Consider the following 19935-nt stretch of genomic DNA (forward strand, 5'->3'; position numbering starts at 1 on the left):
CTCTTCTGCCATGATCTTTACTTTCTGGCTTTAAAAAAGTACAGAAAGTTACTGATTTCACATGATACTCTTGGGCTCATAATGAAATAATGGCATTTTCTATTTATTTAGCTGTTCCCGGATTGACATATTTTTCTGGATCATGTCTGCTGACATCTTTTGTTGCTTTCAACTGTGTATACATTCCAATCTATAAATGGGAATGCACTAAATTCCGAGAATACAATGGAATTATGTAGAATTCTGATTACATCATATGCATCATGCGCAGAATAGAAATGCACAGTTTCCAATTCTATTTTAATTTAGTCCCTGCCCTCACCATCACTGTTTGAGCAGGCAGCATTGCCCTTTGATGTGAAGGTCACTGCTCGCCTCTGGCCACTTGGGTGTTTTCTTTCTTCCTAAAAAAGGACAAAAATAGAAACACATAGTTGAAATGAAGTTCAGCAGAGGGTGTGATAATGGGGACGAGTGGAGATGGTGGTAATAGGATGAAACACTGGTGCAGAAGGGTGGACACAAATTTAAGCAGTGCGTAATGTACTTCCTTGGTAACAATTGAAACAGCTCCATTTCTATTTGGCAGTTGGACTGCTCTGTAAATTAAGACCATGTAAATACGAATTCATCGTTTGAGGGAACGCAACCTTGAATGCTATTAGATTAAACCAGTACATTCTGATGCTTAATGTTATTCAACTTTAAAAAGATGATTTAGTTTATTTGATTTTGGCTAAATTAGTTTGCAGGACAACTGAGGATAATAGGGTACTCATCTATGCAACATTAAAGGTTGGTGTTGCTTCACATATGGAAAATATTTCTAATCATGAGCTGAATATTTCAGAATTTGTTAAGCTGCTAGAATACATTCTGCAATTGTGGATATAATGAATGCATGTTTCAGATAGTGAACACCCTACATATATAGTGGGTTACTGATCAAGGAAAAACATTCACTGGATTGAAAGATGAGGGATGCATGCTGGAATTTTCAGAGTGTTAAAATTCATAGGATAGCATGAATATTCACACAGAATCAGGCCATTCATCTGAATCTGTCCATACTGGTGTTTATCTACTTACCAGCATAACTGCCTATTTGTTTCTGCCTAAAATTATTTTCTGTGTTTCCTTTTAATGCACCTATGTCATAGGTTTTGATTTGTATTTGTGGGAGCAAGTTCCATATTCTCATTGGAATTTGTCTGAAATTTCTTATCAATACCCTATTAGATTTCTGTTGATCATTTTATATTGATGCCTTTTTGTTATTCTGTTCCCCAAAACACGAAAACATTCTCTATAAGAAGAAACATTTTCTGTGTCTGCTCATTCAAAGCTATCACAAGTTAAATACCTCAGTCAGGTAACCCCTCAATCTTCTTTTTTTTAAAATGAGATCCAATCTGTGATCCTTTCCTGATATATTTATCTATTAATTTCTGGCATCACCTTTATAATGTTCTCTGCAACTCCTCCCAGGCCTCAATGTTCTTTCAGTAAAACTGTAAACAGAACTGCACACGTGGTCTACTTCTCTAGGAAACAAAGCCTACTGCTTGTTTTGCTTTTAATGGATTGTTAACTTGCAGTACAACTTTTAGTGATAATGTATTTTGAGATCCCTTACAACAAAGGCTCCAGCACATATTCTTGTAGAACATCACTTCCAACTTCATAGTTGAATAATTACCCTTTACTTCTACTTTGTACTTTCTGACAGCTAGCATTTGAATCTTCCACTTCTGCCCGACTCCACAGTTCTGATTTATCCATTATTGATTTGTGGGGCCCCCTATCAAAGGGCTTTTGAAATTCCAGATAAAGTTATGTCTTCTGCATAAGTAAGATTGGCTGAACAAGATGTTCCCTCTTGAAATACATTTTTGAATATTCATTATCACATTTCTGATTTTAATTAATTGAAAGATAGATTGATAAAGGAGCCACATATTTTTCTTGCTAGGCCAATAAAGCGAGGAGCAGGGAACGAGTGCAGCTAGATGCGTGGCTACAGGACTGGTGCAGGAGAGAACGCTTCAGATATGTAGATTATTGGGGAAAGTGGGACCTGTACATGAAGGATGGGTTGCACCAATGTCCTCGGCAAAAGATTTGCTAGAGCACTTCAGGTGGGTATAAACTAGTTTGGCAGGTGGATAGGAACCAGAGCTACAGATCAGAGGAGAGGGTAGTTGTTGAATGGGCATAAGTAGAATGCAGAGAATCTGTCAGGAAGGGCAAAGGGATGGGTTAAAGTGTGTCTGTTTCATTGCAGGAATAACAGTGATGAACTTAGAGCATGGATCAGTACTTGGAACAATGGTGTGGCCATAATGGAGACATAGATTTCACAGGGGCAGGAATGGTTGCTGGATGGTCCATGGTTTAGATCTTTTAAAAAGAACAGAGAGATGGTAAAAGAGAAGGGTTAGTAGCGTTGTTAATTAGAGAGTGCATCACAGCTGCAGAAAAGAAGGTTGTTGAGGAGGGTTTGTCTACTGAGTCAATATGGGTGGAAGTCAATAACAGGGAAGGAGCAGACACTGTTTTCGGAGTTTTCTATAGACCTTCCAATAGCAACAGAGAGATGGAAGAACAGGTTGGACTGCAGATCTTGGAAATGTGCAGATGTAACAGTTGTTGTTATGGGTGACTTCAACTTCTCTAATATTGATTGGTATCTCCTTAGTGCAAATGGTCTGGATGGAGCTGATTTTGTCAAGTGTGTCCAGGAGGGATTCCTGACTGAATATGTAGATAGGTCGATTAGGGGCCATATTGGAGTTGGTGCCTAGCAACGAGCCAGGCCAGGTGTCAGATCTCTCGGTTGGAGAGCATTTCGGTGACAGTGACCACAACTGCCTCACCTTTACCATAGCCATGGAGAGGGATACAAACAGACAACATAGGAAGGTATTTAACTGGGGGAGATGAAATTATACTGTTATTAGAAAGGAGCTGTGGAGTATAAATTGGAACAATTGTTCTACGGGAAATGCACAACTGAAATGTGGAGGCTGTTTAAGGAGCACCTATTGGATAACTTATGTTGGATAACTATGTTGGATAACTTTATTTCACTGAGAGAGGAAAGGAATAGCAAGGTGAAGGAGCCTTGGACGACAAGAGAAGAGGAACTCCTCGTCGATAGGAATAAGGAAGCTTACTTAAGGTTGAGGAAGCAAGGTTCTGACACAGCTTTAGAGGATTACAGGGTAGCTAGGAGAAAACTCAAAAATGGACTGAGGAGAGCTAGGATGGCGCATAAAAAAGCCTTGGCGGGAAGGATTAGGGAAAACCCAAAGGCATTCTATATGTACATGAAGAATAATAGAATGATCAGAGAGAGGGTAGGGCCGAATAGGGTTAGTGGAGGGAACATGTGCCTGGAGTCTCAAGAGGTACGGTAGGCCCTAAATGAGCTTTTTCCTTCAGAGCTCATTAGAGAGATGGACCTTGTTGAGAGTGAGAACACTGGGCGAGGTTTATAGGCTTTAACAGATTGATGTTAAGAAAGTGAATGTGCTGGAAATTCTGGGAAGCATTAAGATAAATAAATCTCCAGGGCCTGATCAAATATCTCCAAGGTTACTGCAGGAAGTGATGAATGAGATTGCTGCACCTCTGGCGATGATCTTTGCATCCTCACTCTCCATGGGAGTAGTACCGGCTGTTTGGAGGGAAGAAAATAGAGTGATAGAGATGTACACCACAGAAACAGACCCTTCAGTCCAGCTTTTCCATGCTGACCAGATATCCCAAACCAATCTAGTCCCACCTGCCAGTGCCTGGTCCATATCCCTCCAAATCCTTCCTATTCATATACCCATCCAGATGTCTTTTAAATGTTGCAATTGTACTAATCTCCACCACTTCCTCTGGCAGCCCATTCCATACACTTATCACCCTCTGCATGAAAATGTTGCCCCTTAGGTCTCTTTTATATCTTTCCCCTCTCACTGTAAACCTATGCTCTCTAGTTCTGAATTCCCCCACCCCAGCAAAAGGACTTTGTCTATTTATCCTATCCATGCCCCTCATAATTTTATAAACCTTTATAAGGTCACCCTTCAGCCTCCAACGCTCCAGGGGAATCAGCCCTAGCCTATTCAATCTCCAACCCTGGCAACATCCTTGTAAATCCTTTCTGAAACCTTTCAAGTTTCACAACATCTTTCCGATAGGAAGGAGACCAGAATTGCATGCAATATTCCAGCAGTGGCCTAATTCATGTCGTCGTTCCTCTGTTCAAGAAAGGGAATAGGGAAATCCCTGGGAATTACAGTCCAGTCAGTCTTACGTCTGTGGTAAGCAAGGTACTGGAAAGGATTCTGAGAGATAGGATTTATGACTATTTGGAAAAACATAGTTTGATTAAAGATAGTCAGCATGGCTTTGTGAGGGGCAGGTCATGCCTTATAAGCCTTTGAGAATGTGACAAAACAAGTTGACGAAGGTGGTGTATATGGATTTCAGTAAGGCATTTCAGTAGGCTCATTCAGAAAGTTAGGAAGTATGCGATACAGGGAAGTTTAGCTGTCTGGATACAGAATTGGCTGGCTGAAAGAAGACTGCGAGTGGTAATGGATGGAAAGTATTCTGCCTGAAGGTCAGTGACCAAGTAAGTTTGCAGATGACACAAAGGTTGGTGGTGTTGTAGATAGTGTCGAAGGCTGTTGCAGGCTACAACAAGACATTGACAGGATGCAGAGCTGGGCTGAGAAGTGGCAGATGGAGTGCAACCTGGATAACTGTGAAGTGATTCATTTTGAAAGGTCAAATTTGAATGCTGCATACAGGATTGAAGACAGAATTCTTGGCAGTGTGGAGGAACAGTGGGCTCTTGGGGTCCATGTTCATAGATCCCTCAAAGTTGCCACCCAAGTTGTTAGGCGTATGGTGTTTTGGCTTTCATTAACAGAGGGATTGAGTTTAAGAGCTGTGAGGTTTTGCTGCAGCCCTATAAAACCCTGGTTAGACCACACTTGGAATATTGTGTCCAGTTCTGGTAATCTCATTATAGGAAGAATGTAAATGCTTTAGAGAGGGTGCAGAGTAGATTTACCAGGATGCTGCCTGGATTGGAGGGCATGCCTAATGAAGAGAGGTTGACTGAGCTATGGCTTTTCACACTAGAGAGAAGAAGGCAAAGAGGTGACTTGATAGAAATGAGAAGCACAGGTAGAGTAGATAGCCAGAGACGTTTCCCTCGGGCAGAAATGGCTGTCACGAGGGATCATAATTTTAAAGTGATTGGAAGAAGGTATAGGGAAGATGTCAGATGTAGGTTCTTTACGCAGAGAGTGGTGGGTGCGTGGAATGCACTGCCAGCACTGGTAGTAGAGTCAGAGACATTAGGAACATTTAAGCAACCGCTGGACAAGGGGTGTGTAGGTGAGGTTGATCTTAGATTAAAATAAATACTCAGCACAACATCGTGGACTTCAGGGCCTGTACTGTTCTATGTTCGATGTTCTATGTTCTAAACCGGAATGGAAGTGGACACTGTTTTACAGCTGAAATATAAAGAGAAGTTCTGCAATTTGCAAAATTCAAGTGGTATACATTTTGAGACTTGTAGAAATGCAAAGGCAACTAAGTACACCAAGTAATGAGTGTTTTAAGTTTACAAGAATTTAATTAAAGAAACTTTAAAAGTGAAAACAAGAAAGAATGTGTCAGAATTGAACTTGAAGCAAAAGAAACAGAATAAGAATTTAAAAGACTACAACTAGAGATTCAACAAAGAGAAAAAGTGAAAAAGAGGAGAGAGTTTGTGAATACTGGCACATAATGAAGCAGTTAAAAACATAAGTTTTGAATGCTGAATAAGGAGAGACCTAGTCATAATTTAAAGTTTAATAAGGAAATGTTTAAATTTCTACAAACCTTAAAAATTTTAAGAAAAAAATTTAAAATGAATTGAGGTAGCTAATGATTTTTATGCAGAACAAATTGACAGGTAGACCGTCAGAGGCGGTTTCTATGTATTATGATGCAATAATAAAGGCAATTCTGTGTGCTAAGTTACTTCTTGATAAAGGTATTGAAACTTAAGGAAACACCCTGGGAAAACCAATACTAATTTGAAAGACTAAAGTAATTTTGAAATGTGGTTTATGGTGTTAGGAGTATGAAGCTCTCAAATAAATTATTCTCTTTAAGAATGTGAAAACTCGCTACCTTTTGTACTTAAAATCCATCTTGTAAACTAGAGAGTGTGAAATGTTAAACAGGTGGGTACATGAATAGGAAGGGTTTGGAGGGATATGGGCCAAGTGCTGGCAAATGGGACTAAATTAAGTTAGGATATCTGGTCGGCATGGATGAGTTGGATGAAAGGGTCTGTTTCCGTACTGTACATCTCTATGACTCTATGAGGCAGCAGAAATGGCTGATGATTATGAGCTGATCAAAATAATAAAATCATTTCTCACCTGCCTTATAAACCCAAGAAGGATATACAGTGGGATAATGAAAGGAATGGAAGTATCCAAAGTAAAAAAAGGAAAGCTGGGAATGCCCCAAGACCCCCTCTTCAGATACGAGTGGATGGAGTTGGCTTACTCCGAGGAAATGATTTGGCTGGAGTGAAAGATGTAGCTTTGCCTATAATTGCAGACAGTCTGAATGGAATTAAAGATATAGAACAGTTGCAGAAACAAGTTCCAGCTACTTACCATCACACGTGGTCACCAGAGCAATGACTAAACATTGTCCATAACCAGAGGTCAGGGTGATATCACAAACAGCTATTTGAGTAACCAGAACATTCTTTAATGTTGGGGATGATTCAAAAGCAATGTTTAATATGGCTCTGTCAATTCAGGCTCATACACCAAATTTTGAGTTAAGCAAGTTAGACAGTCAGCTCACACTAGCTGAGGCTGCAGGATTTCTGAGTGTCATTGTATTGAAAATTGATTTCGGTTGAGGAAGTTGAGACACCCTCATAGACCTACAGATAAGGAATGGACAGATTTTCATCAAATGGTGTTATAGCCCGGATATTGTAAGGAGATATTTCAAGTAGACATGAAATTCCTACTGAAGGACATGTAGAAATATAGAATATTCAAGCATCAATTATCAGGCATTTTACTTGGCCAAGACATCATGAGAATGTAGTGCATTTCTGTAAAACGTCACTCCTGCCAGGTAGTGAGAAAACCTCAACATCCAATCAAACAACAACTTTAACATCCATCCCAGTTTTGAAGTATCGTTCGGCAGGCTGCCAACAGATTATAGAATCATAGAGTTAGTACATTATGGAAACATTCTCTTCGACCCAACCTGTCCATGTCAACCAGATATCCAAATCTAATCTAGTCCCATTTGCCAACACTTGGCCCATATCCCTCTAAACCCTTCCTATTCATATACCCATCCAGATGCTTTTGGAATGTTGTAATTATACCAGCCTACATCACTTCCTCTGGCAGCTCATTCTATACACATACCACCTTCTGCATGAAAAGTTGCTCATTAGGTCCTTCTTAAGTCTTTCCCCTCTCACCTCAAATCTAATCCCTCTAGTTTTAGACTCCCCCAGGGAAAAGATCTTGTCTATTTACCTTCTCCACATCCCTCATGATTTTATAAACCTCTACGAGGTCACCCCTCAGCCTCCGACACTCCAGGGGAAATAGACTCAGCCTATTCAGCCTCTGTCTTTAGCTGAAACGCTCCAACCCTTGCAACATCCTTGTAAATCTTTTCTGAACCCTTCAACCTCTGTCTTTAGCTCAAATGCTCCAACCCTGGCAACCTCCTTGTAAATCTTTTCTGAACTCTTTCAAGTTTCACAATATCTTTCGTGTAGCTAGGAGACCAGAATGTGCACAGTATTCCAAAGGTAGCCAAACCATTGTGAGTGGCACGGTGGCACAGTGGTTAGCACTGTTGCCTCACAGCGCCTAGCACTGTTGCTTCACAGCGCCAGAGACCCGGGTTCAATTCCCACCTCAGGCGACTGACTATGTGGAGTTTGCACATTCTCCCCGTGTCTGCCCGGGTTTCCTCCGGGTGCTCCGGTTTCCTCCCACAGTACAAAAATGTGCAGGTTAGGTGAATTGGCCATGCTAAATTGTCCGTAGTGTTAGGCGTAGGGGACTGGGTCTGGGTGGGTTGCGCTTCGGTGGGTCGGTGTGGACTTGCTGGGCCGAAGGGCCTGTTTCCACACTGTAAGTAATCTAATCTAATCAATGTCCTGTACAACTGTAACATGACCACCCAACTCCTATACTCAATGCTCTAACCAATAAAGGAAAGCTTACGAAATTATTCTTCACTCTCCTATCTACCTGCATCTCCACTTATAAGGAACTATGAACCTGAACTCCAAGGTCTTTTTGTTTAGCAATATTCCCCAGGACCTTACCATTAAGTGTATAATTGCTGCCTTAATGTGCTTTTCCAAAGCGCAGCATCTCACATTCATCTAAACTATACTCGATTTGCCACTCCTCGGCCAATTAACCTATCTGATCAAGATCCCACTGTACTCTGAGGTAATCTTCTTTGTTGTCCACTACACCTCCAATTTTGGTGTCATCTGCAAACTTACTAACTATACCCCCTACGTTTGCATCCAAATAATTTATATAAATGTTGAAAAACAGTGGACCCAGCATCGATCATTGTGGTACATCACTGGTCATAGGCCTCCAGTCTGAAAAACAACCCTCCACCACCACTCCCTGTCTTCTATAGCCAATTCTGTATCCAAATGGCTAGTTCTCCCTATATTCCATGTGATCTAACCTTGCTAACCAGTCTACCTTAAGGAACTTTGTTGAATGCCTTACTGAAATCCATTTAGACAGGAGAAAAGATGATGACCTGTGACCAAAATCAGTAGGACATATCCTACGAACCTAGAATTGCCCAGGCTCATGGCGTTGCTCCTGTACACAGTACTAAGTATTTACTTCTCAAATCGGGATATAATTCCAGCCTTTTCTCATTGTCACCTGTTGAAACAAATTCTGTCTTTTTTGACCAGCAAGAAAGAAGTATTAGTGGTGGCTTAGCGAGATATTTTGAGAATGCACATGAGAGTTCAGAATAATGTAAATATTGTATGTCAGGTTGCAGAGGTATGGGAGGTGAAGAAAGTAGCAGTGAAGCACACTCACTGAACATCTGCAGTTCTCTAACTCTCTTCTTTTTAAGATGCTGCTTATACACTTGTCTCCTTGCTCAGACATTTGACTTTTTATCTTAGTACCACCTTTGTGGTTCAGTCTTAAATCGTATTTTATTATGCTGTTGTGAAGCATCCAGAGACATTTGTTTATATTAATGGCCAATATAATTATGAGTTGTTGTGATGTGGTGAGAACAGGAAATGGTATGGAGTGTGATAAGGGAGTGGTGCTGTGCAATGATTTGAGGACAGTGAAGGGAAGCAGGGATGAGATGCATTGAGAGTGAGCAGTAACAGTTGGTGCAGGACTACACGAGTAAATGAATTAGAGATCTTAGTTTAACAGCACTGAACAGGTAATTAAGTTCATTACAGCCAGTCATTAGTGTAAGATTTCTGCCATTGACATACTTTTTTATCTCTTCATATTGGCAATAGAGAAGTAGCCACCACCCAGGAAGATACCACTGCTTCCATTGGGATCAGTGCCTCAGTTTGCTTCCCATTCTCCTCTACAAGATCCTCCAGCATGGCAATGGAAAATTTGAGTCCATTGATTTACCAGTTCTTTTAGATTATTAAAATAGAATTTTATTAATATATCCAGGATGTAGCATCCCTTGAAGTAGTGCTGACTGCTTCAAGTTGCACTGGGGCTATTCAGGCAGTTGGCCTCTTCTAGTTTAATTAGGAAGGGGAAACTAATATGGGAAAATGTTTGTATTTGTATTTTTTTTTAGATTAATTACAGTGTGGAAACAGGCCCTTCGGCCCAACAAGTCCACACCAATCCGCACCCCACCCATACCCCTACACTAACACTACGGGCAATTTAGCATGGCCAATTCACTTGACCTGCACATCTTTGGACTGTGGGAGGAAACCGGAGCACCTGGAGAAAACCCATGTAGACATGGGGAGAATGTGCAAACTCCACACAGTCACCTGAGGCGGGAATTGAACCCGGGTCCCTGGCACTGTGAGGCAGCAGTGCTAACCACTGCACCACCGTGCCGCCCCATTTGTATGAATGCATGAGTGTGGTATGCAACAGCTTGCTTTATATGCAAATTTAGTTGCAAACCAATTACTTGAACGAAGAGTGTAATTTCTTTATAAAATTATAAAATATTTTCAAATTTATTTTAAATTCAAAGTGTATCAAAAATGTGAAGTTATTAATAATATGTAAGGTGCCTGAATGACTTATTTTATGCCTGAATGACAAGTTAAAAATCTATCCCATAATTTTAAGACTGATACATCCATGCAAGTAAATCATTAAAATTATTGTGACTGAAGTGAATTGAGAAATTGAACAAAAATGAACAGAATAAACTACCTTTATATACCTCACATGATACTAATTCCTATACTTCTGAAACATATTACAGAGCCAGAAGATAGTTGCAAAAGTGGAAAATTCAAACTTTCGCCTTGTCACAGCAGAAAAGGTATTCTGTATTTGACAGTGATTTACACTATGTTAGTCAAATTGACTAGGAAGTAGAAATATTGTCTTTGTAATTACGTTCAAGGAAACACCACACTATGTACTTCACATGCACATGTTAATGGATATTGAGACAGCAGCAGTATCTATTCTGCAAATGATTAGAGCTCAAAGCAATTTCCCTCTGTCATGCAAAGTCTTTAGGTAGATATGGCAGTTGTTAGAATCCTCACTGATTTTTCATTATTTTTATTTTATCCTTTTATCAATTTTGGTTTATGTTAGAAACGAAAATCGCTTCTCAATAATCGCTCTAGACAAATTCAGGAAAACAAAGTTTTATTAGCAAGTCTGCAGAGTTGGGCACTCTTCTGAGAAAAAGCGCGCTGAGGCTTACAAAGTCTCCCATTATATACAGCACAAGTCCCTCCTCTCCTTGGCTCCAACAAGCCATGAGGTTCACATTCTTAAAAACATCATTATTTTTATCACAAAGTCTGCAACAAAAGGCTCCAGAGTCTCCAAAGTTTGTTGTTTTTCTCACCCTGTAGTCTTATCAGTCAAAGGCTTTAATCTGAAACAGATGTCTCAAGTCGTTCCCCCATCCTGGAGTCTTATCAGTCAAGGACTCATCCTTCCCTGCCTGTGTTAGTGGCTTCATCAATCAAGAGCCTGCTTGTTTTTACTCTATTCACAAATTGTCAGCATTCTGCACAATTTAAACTATTCTACTTTTGAGTATATAAAATGGTTGTTAGAAAAGAAACAAAAGTTTTGTCTTTTATTATAGATCAGTCTGTGGTCCAGGCACATCTTAAAAGTTTAAACCGAAATTACCTCTCACAGTTTAGAACTGGGAACTGTATGCTAAAGATGAGTTTTGGATCGCAGGTAACAGCTTATGTTAAAAGGAAACCAGACCAAACAAGGTTTTGTTTATTCATAAGGCCAGGACTGGAAACTAATTGCATGCTGGTTCCTGATCATAAAGTTCTATAAATACTCTATAATCAGTGATAGCTTTGTGGTATTATCCCTGACTATTCATCCAGAGACCTAGGTAATGATCTGGGAATTGGGCTTCAAAGCTAGCCATAGCAGATGATGGAATTTAAATTCAGTGAAAATTTACAAATGAGAGTCTGATGATGACCAGGATCCATTACTTATTAGTGGGCAAAAACCAAATTGGTTCACTAATGCTCTTTAGAGAAGGAAACAGCCATCCTTACCTGCTCTGGACTACATGTGATCCCAAACCCACCGCAATGTGGTTGACTCTTAACTGCCGGCAATTAGGGAGGGGCAATAAATGCTGACCTAAGCAGTGATGCCCTCATCCAGTGAATGAATAAAAAGTGATTGAGGAAGAGCATTATGTTTAAATAGATAGCAGAATTAGGCTATTAAATGGTCAGTAGCTGTTCGTTGTTTCCAGTATGAACAGACATCATCAGGTGAGTGAAAAATGGCAGCTGTTGAATGGTAACTCATAGAAGAGATGATCGGTCTGTTGGAGAGTGGTCAGAGTTTGAATTGGGTTTTTAAATGTTTGTTAAGCAAAATGGAGTCTGGCTATTGATGCTATGTCATGAAGATTTGAAAGCTCCTTGCCTGACCTCCCATAGAGTAGAAAATTATATTATAAGTTGAATTATCTTTACCTGGGGGAATTGTAAAGATGAACCTGATTGACATTTTCTGAAAAATCAACTAAGAAATCATCAATGTTTGTGGAACAATGCATTATGAAAACCATTTTAGTAAACTTGCCAGTGTTGTTGTTTTCTTTTATTTATCCCTTAACCTGTTTGTTTGTCTGTCTGTCTTCTGGGTGAATGGGCTGAAAGCAATGGTTTTTGGGCTTAAGACATAGACCAAATAGATTACTTTGTTAATTAGTTTTATTTTAATAAAATTATTGTTTTATTAATAAATTGCTACGTCTTTGGTTTAAGATACAAACTGATTTTGAGAATTGATTATTTGCAAATTGTCAGATTGGTTATTCAAAATGTTAGCTAGGAATCATCAGTGTCAATTTTGAGGGTCTTTGGAGTTTTTAATATTACTGTGTTGCAAATATAGATGTAGAAAGACTGATTTGGTTCACCTGTCGTTCTCCATGTCGTAACACAGTGAGAACAGGGAGAGGTATGAAGAAACTCTGAGATTTTGTTTTGCTGCCTTGTTTGCTTCTATGCCCACAGTACACAATGACAAATATCTTTGTCTCAAGTGTGATTAATTTGTGGTCCTCATTGTTGCGAAGTTGGGTTGAGTATTTATGGTTGAAAGGCAGGATGTTAGAATTTCATGTTTGTAAAATGGTAGGGCATGAAGATGGCATGGTCCTTTTAATCAAAGATTATGTTTTTTTCTATGCTTAGAGATTTAAAGAAGAGTGTTTGTGGGCACAGCTTGCCAGTTGGCAGGTGCTCAAATCGAAACATTTGTATCAAAAGGCTATACTGTTTGCAGGCAAAGCACATTTTTACAAAGATAACAGATTTTTAAATTTAGCCAAGTAATTTAAACCAGGCACTTGGAGACTAAGGTTCAACTAAACCTTAAACCAATCCGATTATAAAGAAATTAATAGGTCATCAAGCGGATAAAAGAAGAGGACATTTGAAAATCAGCAAGGAGCAAGCTGTTATCTGAAGAGATTAGTTCTCTTAGCTCTCAAAGTAACTAACATCTGATGAAAGGTACAGTGACACTCTTAGAAGATATGCCTGATACAAGAACTTGAAGGAGAAGGTGTTCCAGCAGAGAGGGGGTAGAGCATTCCGGAAGACATATTTTGGCTGTAATTTAGAGAGACTCAATTCTAATTTTTAATTTTTGTATATGTAAGTGGGACTTGTATTTATTGAAATAGCATAACATTAGAATATTGTTTTTATTCAAGAATGTGTAGTCAGAGAGGAATTGTTCAGTTTGTTAGTGGTTCTGTTAATTTGTTCACTGTTGAAGTTAGATAATTAAATTGTTACTTGTTGATTATAGAGTGAGTGAAGGGATTTCATTTCATTCAACCATTCCTTTATAACTGATTGAGGGGTAAGAGAAAGGTTATATCATTTTTCACACTTCTGTTAGCAGATTATGAGGCGAGGCGAGCCTCTCTGTGTGTTTCGGTTTTAGTTATCGGGTGAGGGGGTGTCAACCTCTGCTTCATCACATTCTCCTGCTTATTGTGTGTCAACTTCTTTGCAAAAATGTTAAAATATTGAATGGTGGCATAAGGAGATATCTTAAGATTGTGTGTGTGAGGATAGTCTATTGTGAATGTTGTGTGCAGATTCCAATTGTATGGTATGATAGGGAAGTAATAGGCAGTAGGCAGTGCAGAGTGTAACAGTAACAGAAAGACAAGATGTATTAAAAGATGATCACCATAATTAGAGGTGAGTGAAAAAATTTGGGAATCATGGCTGCGTAAATCAAGATCCAGTTCTAATTCTTCCTACCCTACTGCAGCCAGTCAGATGAATAACCATTATGAAACGTGTGTAGTTCTAGCCTCTCTATTTTTAATCAAGCTGTTGGATATGTTATGATGCACTTACAGGGAAGAGTGCAATTTGAACTCAGACCTTCTGGCCTAGAGATAGGGACAGCGCTGCTCGACTCTTTTAATCTAATTAGGAAATGGAATCTTTGATACATGCTGTGTGTGCTCGGCCCATTTCAGACTCAATTTCAGATGTAATGCAGTCTGTCTGCAAAGGTTTGGAAAACATTATTTTGTAACTTTACAGTAGATTTTTCATTAAAGTTGTTATTCTAAACGAACAATAGATCTGCATTCCTACCTGTGTCTCAATGTCATGTTGAGAGCTTTTCTAATCAACCTGTTCAGAGATGTTATTGGAGCAAATTGGATTTGAGCCTGGTCACTTGGCCCAGAGGTAGGGGTACTACCAGTACAGTACAAATGCCCTTGTGTTGAAAGTATATTCAATTGTTTGTGCTAATCGATACAAATGGATTGAGAACTAAGCAGAAAAAAATGGCCTTTGTTTGCCTAACTTAATGGCAATTTGCCATTTCTAAAATATATTTCAGGTTCAGAAGATACTTGCAAATACATAAATGAAAAGTCAAATCTTCAGCCTTGTCACAAACCAAAAGGTATGTAAGTTCAGTATTTGTGTCAGTGCTTTAAAATATATGTCAGTATTCAACAATAGCTCTATTTCCTAATTATATTCAAGGAGGATCTTGTATATCCTTTGTATGGGTGAACCTTGGATTTGTAATATGTATGCTACAGGTGAATGCTCCACAGAGTATCTTCACTTTGTCATATAAAGTGTATGGGGAGTATATACACAGGGGAAAGGTAGAGAAAGAGAGAGAGAAAGAGAGAGAAAGAGTCAGAGGGAGAGAAAGAGTCTGAGGGAGAGAGTGGGGAGTATATATAATAACAGTGAGAAGGGCAAAGAGATCAGAAGGAGAAGATAAAAGGGAAATGATGGAAATGTAAATGTCAAACTAGAATGAAAAATACAAAAGAAAGATAAAACAAGAGAACATGAACATAAGCTTAAAATGGTGCATTTGGAGGTGTCAGATGTTGATGCAGGCTCAGTTGGGGGAAATCCGAGGAATAATCTGAGGTCTGGTAAGGAAATATTTAAGTTTTCACAGGCCCTGCCAAAGTTTGAAGAAAAGGATTTAAAAAGGTATTCTACATGTCATTTGAGAAAATGGCTTGACAAATGAATTGAGCAAAAGAAGAGTGTATATTGCTTATGCATAGTAAGTTGGCAGGTAAAGCACAGGAAATTTAGGTTTCACTGTCAGAGGAGGTTTCTAAGGATTATAATGCAGTGAAAGATATTATATTGGCTGCATATGAGTTAGTTCCTGAGGTATACAGACAAGGTTCTGGAACTTAAGAAAGCATCCTAGGCAAACCTATATTGAATTCGAAAAGGTTAAGCAAAGTACTTTTGACAGGTGGATAAGAGCATGAGAACAAGAAGCCACATATGAAGTTTCACTACTTCCATGATAGGAACTCATGTTGAGGACTAAGGTTGCAGCTGCTAGACAGACGGCAATCATGGCTGATGATTATGATTTAATCCATAAAACTACATTTTTTTCCACCATCCTCATATGTTTGAAATGGATAGAAAATCGGAGATTGAAGACAAGGAACCAAGGTAAGGAATGGATAGCAAGGTGTCCGCTTCAAATCAGAAAGAAAGCGCTAAAGTAGAGGTGAGAATTGGAAACTAAAGTATTTCCATTAAACAAGAATGTTTTGACAGGAGTGAAAATCATAGCTTTGCCTATAATCACTCAAAACTCAATGTTGAGGTTAAAGAAACTGAACAGTTAAAGGAATAGGTTCTGATTTTTTTTTCCATCATGTGCTGTGAATGCAGCAATGGCTAAATAACATTCATCATTAAAGGTCACAGTATTACCACAAACCGCTGTTGGAATAAATGAAACTGTATTTAAGACAGAAGTTAGTTAAAGAGGTATATGCCATATCTTCATTAAATTGAGTCTTAGGAAGCAGATCCACAGTTAAGTAAATTAGCAAAGACAACTCACACTGAAGGTAAGATTAAAGAAAATTCAACATGTTATTTTATTGTAAATGGAGTTTTGATGAGGAAGTGGTGATATCCTCACAGAACTAGGCATAAAGAATAGACAGTTGTTCATCAAAAAATGATACTGCCCAGATATTGTAAGGAGGTAGTACGAGCAGCACATGAAGTTGCTATGGCAGGTCATATAGAAATATTGAAAATGTAGCCATCGAGAAACAGTTATCTGAGATGGACAGGAAAATCTCAACAATCAGGCCATTACCTTTGATGCTTCAACCAATTTTTGAAGAATAATTTAGTCAATCATTATTAAATGGTAAAGGACTATTACCAAAACCAAAAACAGGACATAAGTATATTCTTACAATTATGTATATGACAACTCAAAACCCAGAGGCAGTTCTTTTAAGGATAATTATAGCTGGGTTTAATGAAAACATTGATGTTAATTACACGATGTCTGACACATATTCCAGACAGTGAAGATACTTGCAAACTTGGAACTGAATTATTGGATCTTGATCCTTGCCGCAAAAGAAAAGGTATCTAAACAATGTCACTGTTTTAAAATATATATCATTAATAGGCAATCTATCTCTTTTCTTTTTAATGTAGTTATGTTCAAGGAAGCGCTGCTCTGTATGCTTTATTACATGTGCCATTGAATGTACATTGGAGAGTATTACTGTTTATCCCACAAATGAATGGCTGCTCAAAGGGGCTTTTGTTTGCCATGCAAAGTGTACAGGGGAAGATTGCAGTGATATGTGGAAAAGAAAGTCAGATATGAAGAAAATTACACTTGGTTCTTCCTTATTAGTTGCAATGCCCTCTTCCTGCAATGACAACCATTTACTCTTACAAGTGTATACAGATGTGACCATATCTTTCTCTGATGTTTACTTACTACCATATATTATCAACTTCTTTGACAAGGAGGAAGAGTATATACCTTTGTTGGGATAGCAAGGGATTTTAAGACTGTCCCTATAAGGATAGATTCTGGATTAGTTGTGCTGGAAGAGCACAGCAGTTCAGGCAGCATCCAAGGAGCTTTGAAATCGACATTTCGGGCAAAAGCCCTACATCAGGAATAAAGGCAGTGAGCCTGAAGCGTGAAGAGATAAGTTAGGGGAAGGTGGGGGTGGGGAGAGAGTAGCATAGAGTACAGTGAGTGAGTGGGGGAGGAGATGAAGGTGATAGGTCAGGGAGGAGAGGGTGGAAAGGAGCTAGGCAGGTCGGACAAGTCCGGACAAGTCATGGGGACAGTGCTGAGCTGGAAGTTTTAAACTAGGATGAGGTGGGGGAAGGAGAAATGAGGAAGCAGTTGAAGTCCACATTGATGTCCTGGGGTTGAAGTGTTCCGAGGCGGAAGATGAGGTGCGGATCCCGCACCTCCGCCCTCAGACCCCACCCCTCCAACCATAACAAGGACAGAACGCCCCTGGTGCTCACCTTCCACCCTATCAACCTTCGCATAAACCAAATCATCCGCCGACATTTCCGCCACCTCCAAACAGACGCCACCACCAGGGATATATTTCCCTCCCCACCCCTTTCCACCTTCCGCCAATCCCTGGGTGTCACTGATAGTTGGCTTACTTTAATCTAATTAGAGATTGCATCAACTTAAATGGGTACAAACAGTGTGTACTCAACCTATTTTACATGTCATTCAAGCAAAAAGCATTTTTCAGTGAAAATTGTTTTTTGCAATATTGGAGTAAACTTTCATATAAAAGTTCTAAGCAGATTGCACAACTATTCTAAATATATTCAATTTTCATTTCCATTGATTTAATAATTTTAACAGATTTTCCTTGCTAAATTCAAATACAGATTCAAATTCAGGTATATTGTGGGGGAAAAATCTATAACGCTATAGACTTTTAATGCGATTTTGGTACAGGTAAGTGTGATTGGTGTTCTTGAAATATATTGAGAAACTAAACAGAAATGGAAGCCGAAAAGTGAAGATAGTGAAGATACTTGCAAACGTGGAACTGAACTATCAGGTCTAGATCCTTGTCGCAAACAAAAACAAATATAAAATGTTTTAAACCATGTTTCTTCATTAAAAGAAACTCAGTATTTTCTTGCTGATGTGATTATACTCAAGGAAGCACTGCATTTTACTTTTGATATCTGCAACAGGATGGACATTGGAGAACTTTACTCTGTTTGTAAATTAATGGCTGCTCATCATAGTTTTGTTTTGCCATGGAAAATGTCTAGGGTGCAGAAGCAGTGAGAAATTGTAAAGAGTGTATCAGACAAGTTTGTATATTGTGTCCTCCAGCCTTATTGGTTTCTATGCCCTCTGTCCACAATGATAACCACTTATTTCTCCTTGAGGATGTAATGTGGTTACACCTTGTTCTGTAATAAAGAGAGGATTGCATCAGTTGTAGTCAGTGGAAATGAAGATTACATGAGGGCTAGTAGAATATATATTGTGTAAAAGATTGAAAAGGTATGTAAGATGAGGGAAGGCATTATGTGAATGTAGAAAATGAAGAGTTTGATTGTAGCAGCAGGAAGAATAAATTGTAAGGTGTGGTAGAAAGTAATCAAAGCAGTTAAAATGAATCAGAGGCAACAAGCCTTGAGGGAGCATAGCTGTGTCAATCAAGGAACAATTCAGCAGCAGTATCTCATCATGTCATACACGCTGATCAGCCAAACAGTCAAAAACTTGAGCGATGCAGGGATCTGGCAGTTGTAATCTAATTGGGAATAGTGATCAATATGACATTTTTCTTGCACTCACTTGAAGGGGTATATGTAGCATGAATTTTATCTCTTTCACAAACACATTCAAGATTAAAACTGTTCTTTCTATGAGGTATTTTTCTTGACAAAATTACAATGGATTTTTTCACAAAACGTTTTGTTGGATGGAATCACTATTCAAAAAAATAGATTTTTATTTCCATTGATTTCATTAATTGATAATAGACAATCTGCACTGATAGGGTCATAAAGTCATTTATTATGGAACAGACCCTTCAATCTAAACAGTTCGTGCCATCCAAGTTCCCAAACTGAACTAATCTAATCTGCCTGTGCTTGGCCCATATTCCTTCAACTCGGTAAAATCCTTCAAAATTCCTTCAAATCTTTCCTATTTATGAAATTATGTAAAGTTTTTTAACCATTATAACTACCTGCATCTACCACTTCCTCTGGCAGTTCATTCCACTCATGAAAATGTAGTTGCCCCATAATATAGTTGCCCATATGTCCTTTTAAATCTTTCTCCTCTCATTTCAAAATATGCTGCCTAGATTGAGCTCCACCAACCTCGCAAAAAGATCCTTGTCATTCGCCTTATCTATGCCCCTCATGATTTTGGAAACCTCAATCAGGTGTCCCCTCAACCTCCGGCACTCCAATGAAAAAAGTCCCAGCTTTTCCTGTCTATTTTTATATCTCAAACCTTTAATTTCCAGCAACATCCTGATAAATCCTTTATGAACCCTCTCCAGTTTAATAATATGCTTCTTATAACAGGACACCCACAACTGGATACAGTAATTGAGAAGAGGTCTTACCAACGTCCTATACAATATCAACTTGATGTTCCAACTCTGAGATTCAAAGTGTTCAGCAATGAAGGCAAGAGTGCTATACGCCTTCTTAACCATCGTGACTACCTTTGACACAACTTCAAAGAATAATGTACCTGAACACCTAGGTCTCTCTTATCTACACTACTCAGGGCCCTACCATTCATTGTG

The 19935-nt window shown here is 38.9% G+C and overlaps 1 protein-coding gene across 1 annotated transcript in view; it reads left to right on the top strand.

The window, feature by feature from the left end:
• Positions 1 to 19935, top strand: part of LOC122562403 — a 209051-nt gene that overhangs the window by 164928 nt on the left and 24188 nt on the right. Inside the window, exons 7-9 of the mRNA XM_043715261.1 lie at positions 10555 to 10614; positions 14688 to 14753; positions 16672 to 16737. Coding sequence (XP_043571196.1) covers positions 10555 to 10614; positions 14688 to 14753; positions 16672 to 16737 — 192 coding nt within the window. The remainder of the gene's footprint in view (positions 1 to 10554; positions 10615 to 14687; positions 14754 to 16671; positions 16738 to 19935) is intronic.

The sequence above is a fragment of the Chiloscyllium plagiosum genome, chromosome 25 (assembly GCF_004010195.1).
Source record: "Chiloscyllium plagiosum isolate BGI_BamShark_2017 chromosome 25, ASM401019v2, whole genome shotgun sequence".
In the NCBI taxonomy this organism is placed as follows: domain Eukaryota; kingdom Metazoa; phylum Chordata; class Chondrichthyes; order Orectolobiformes; family Hemiscylliidae; genus Chiloscyllium; species Chiloscyllium plagiosum.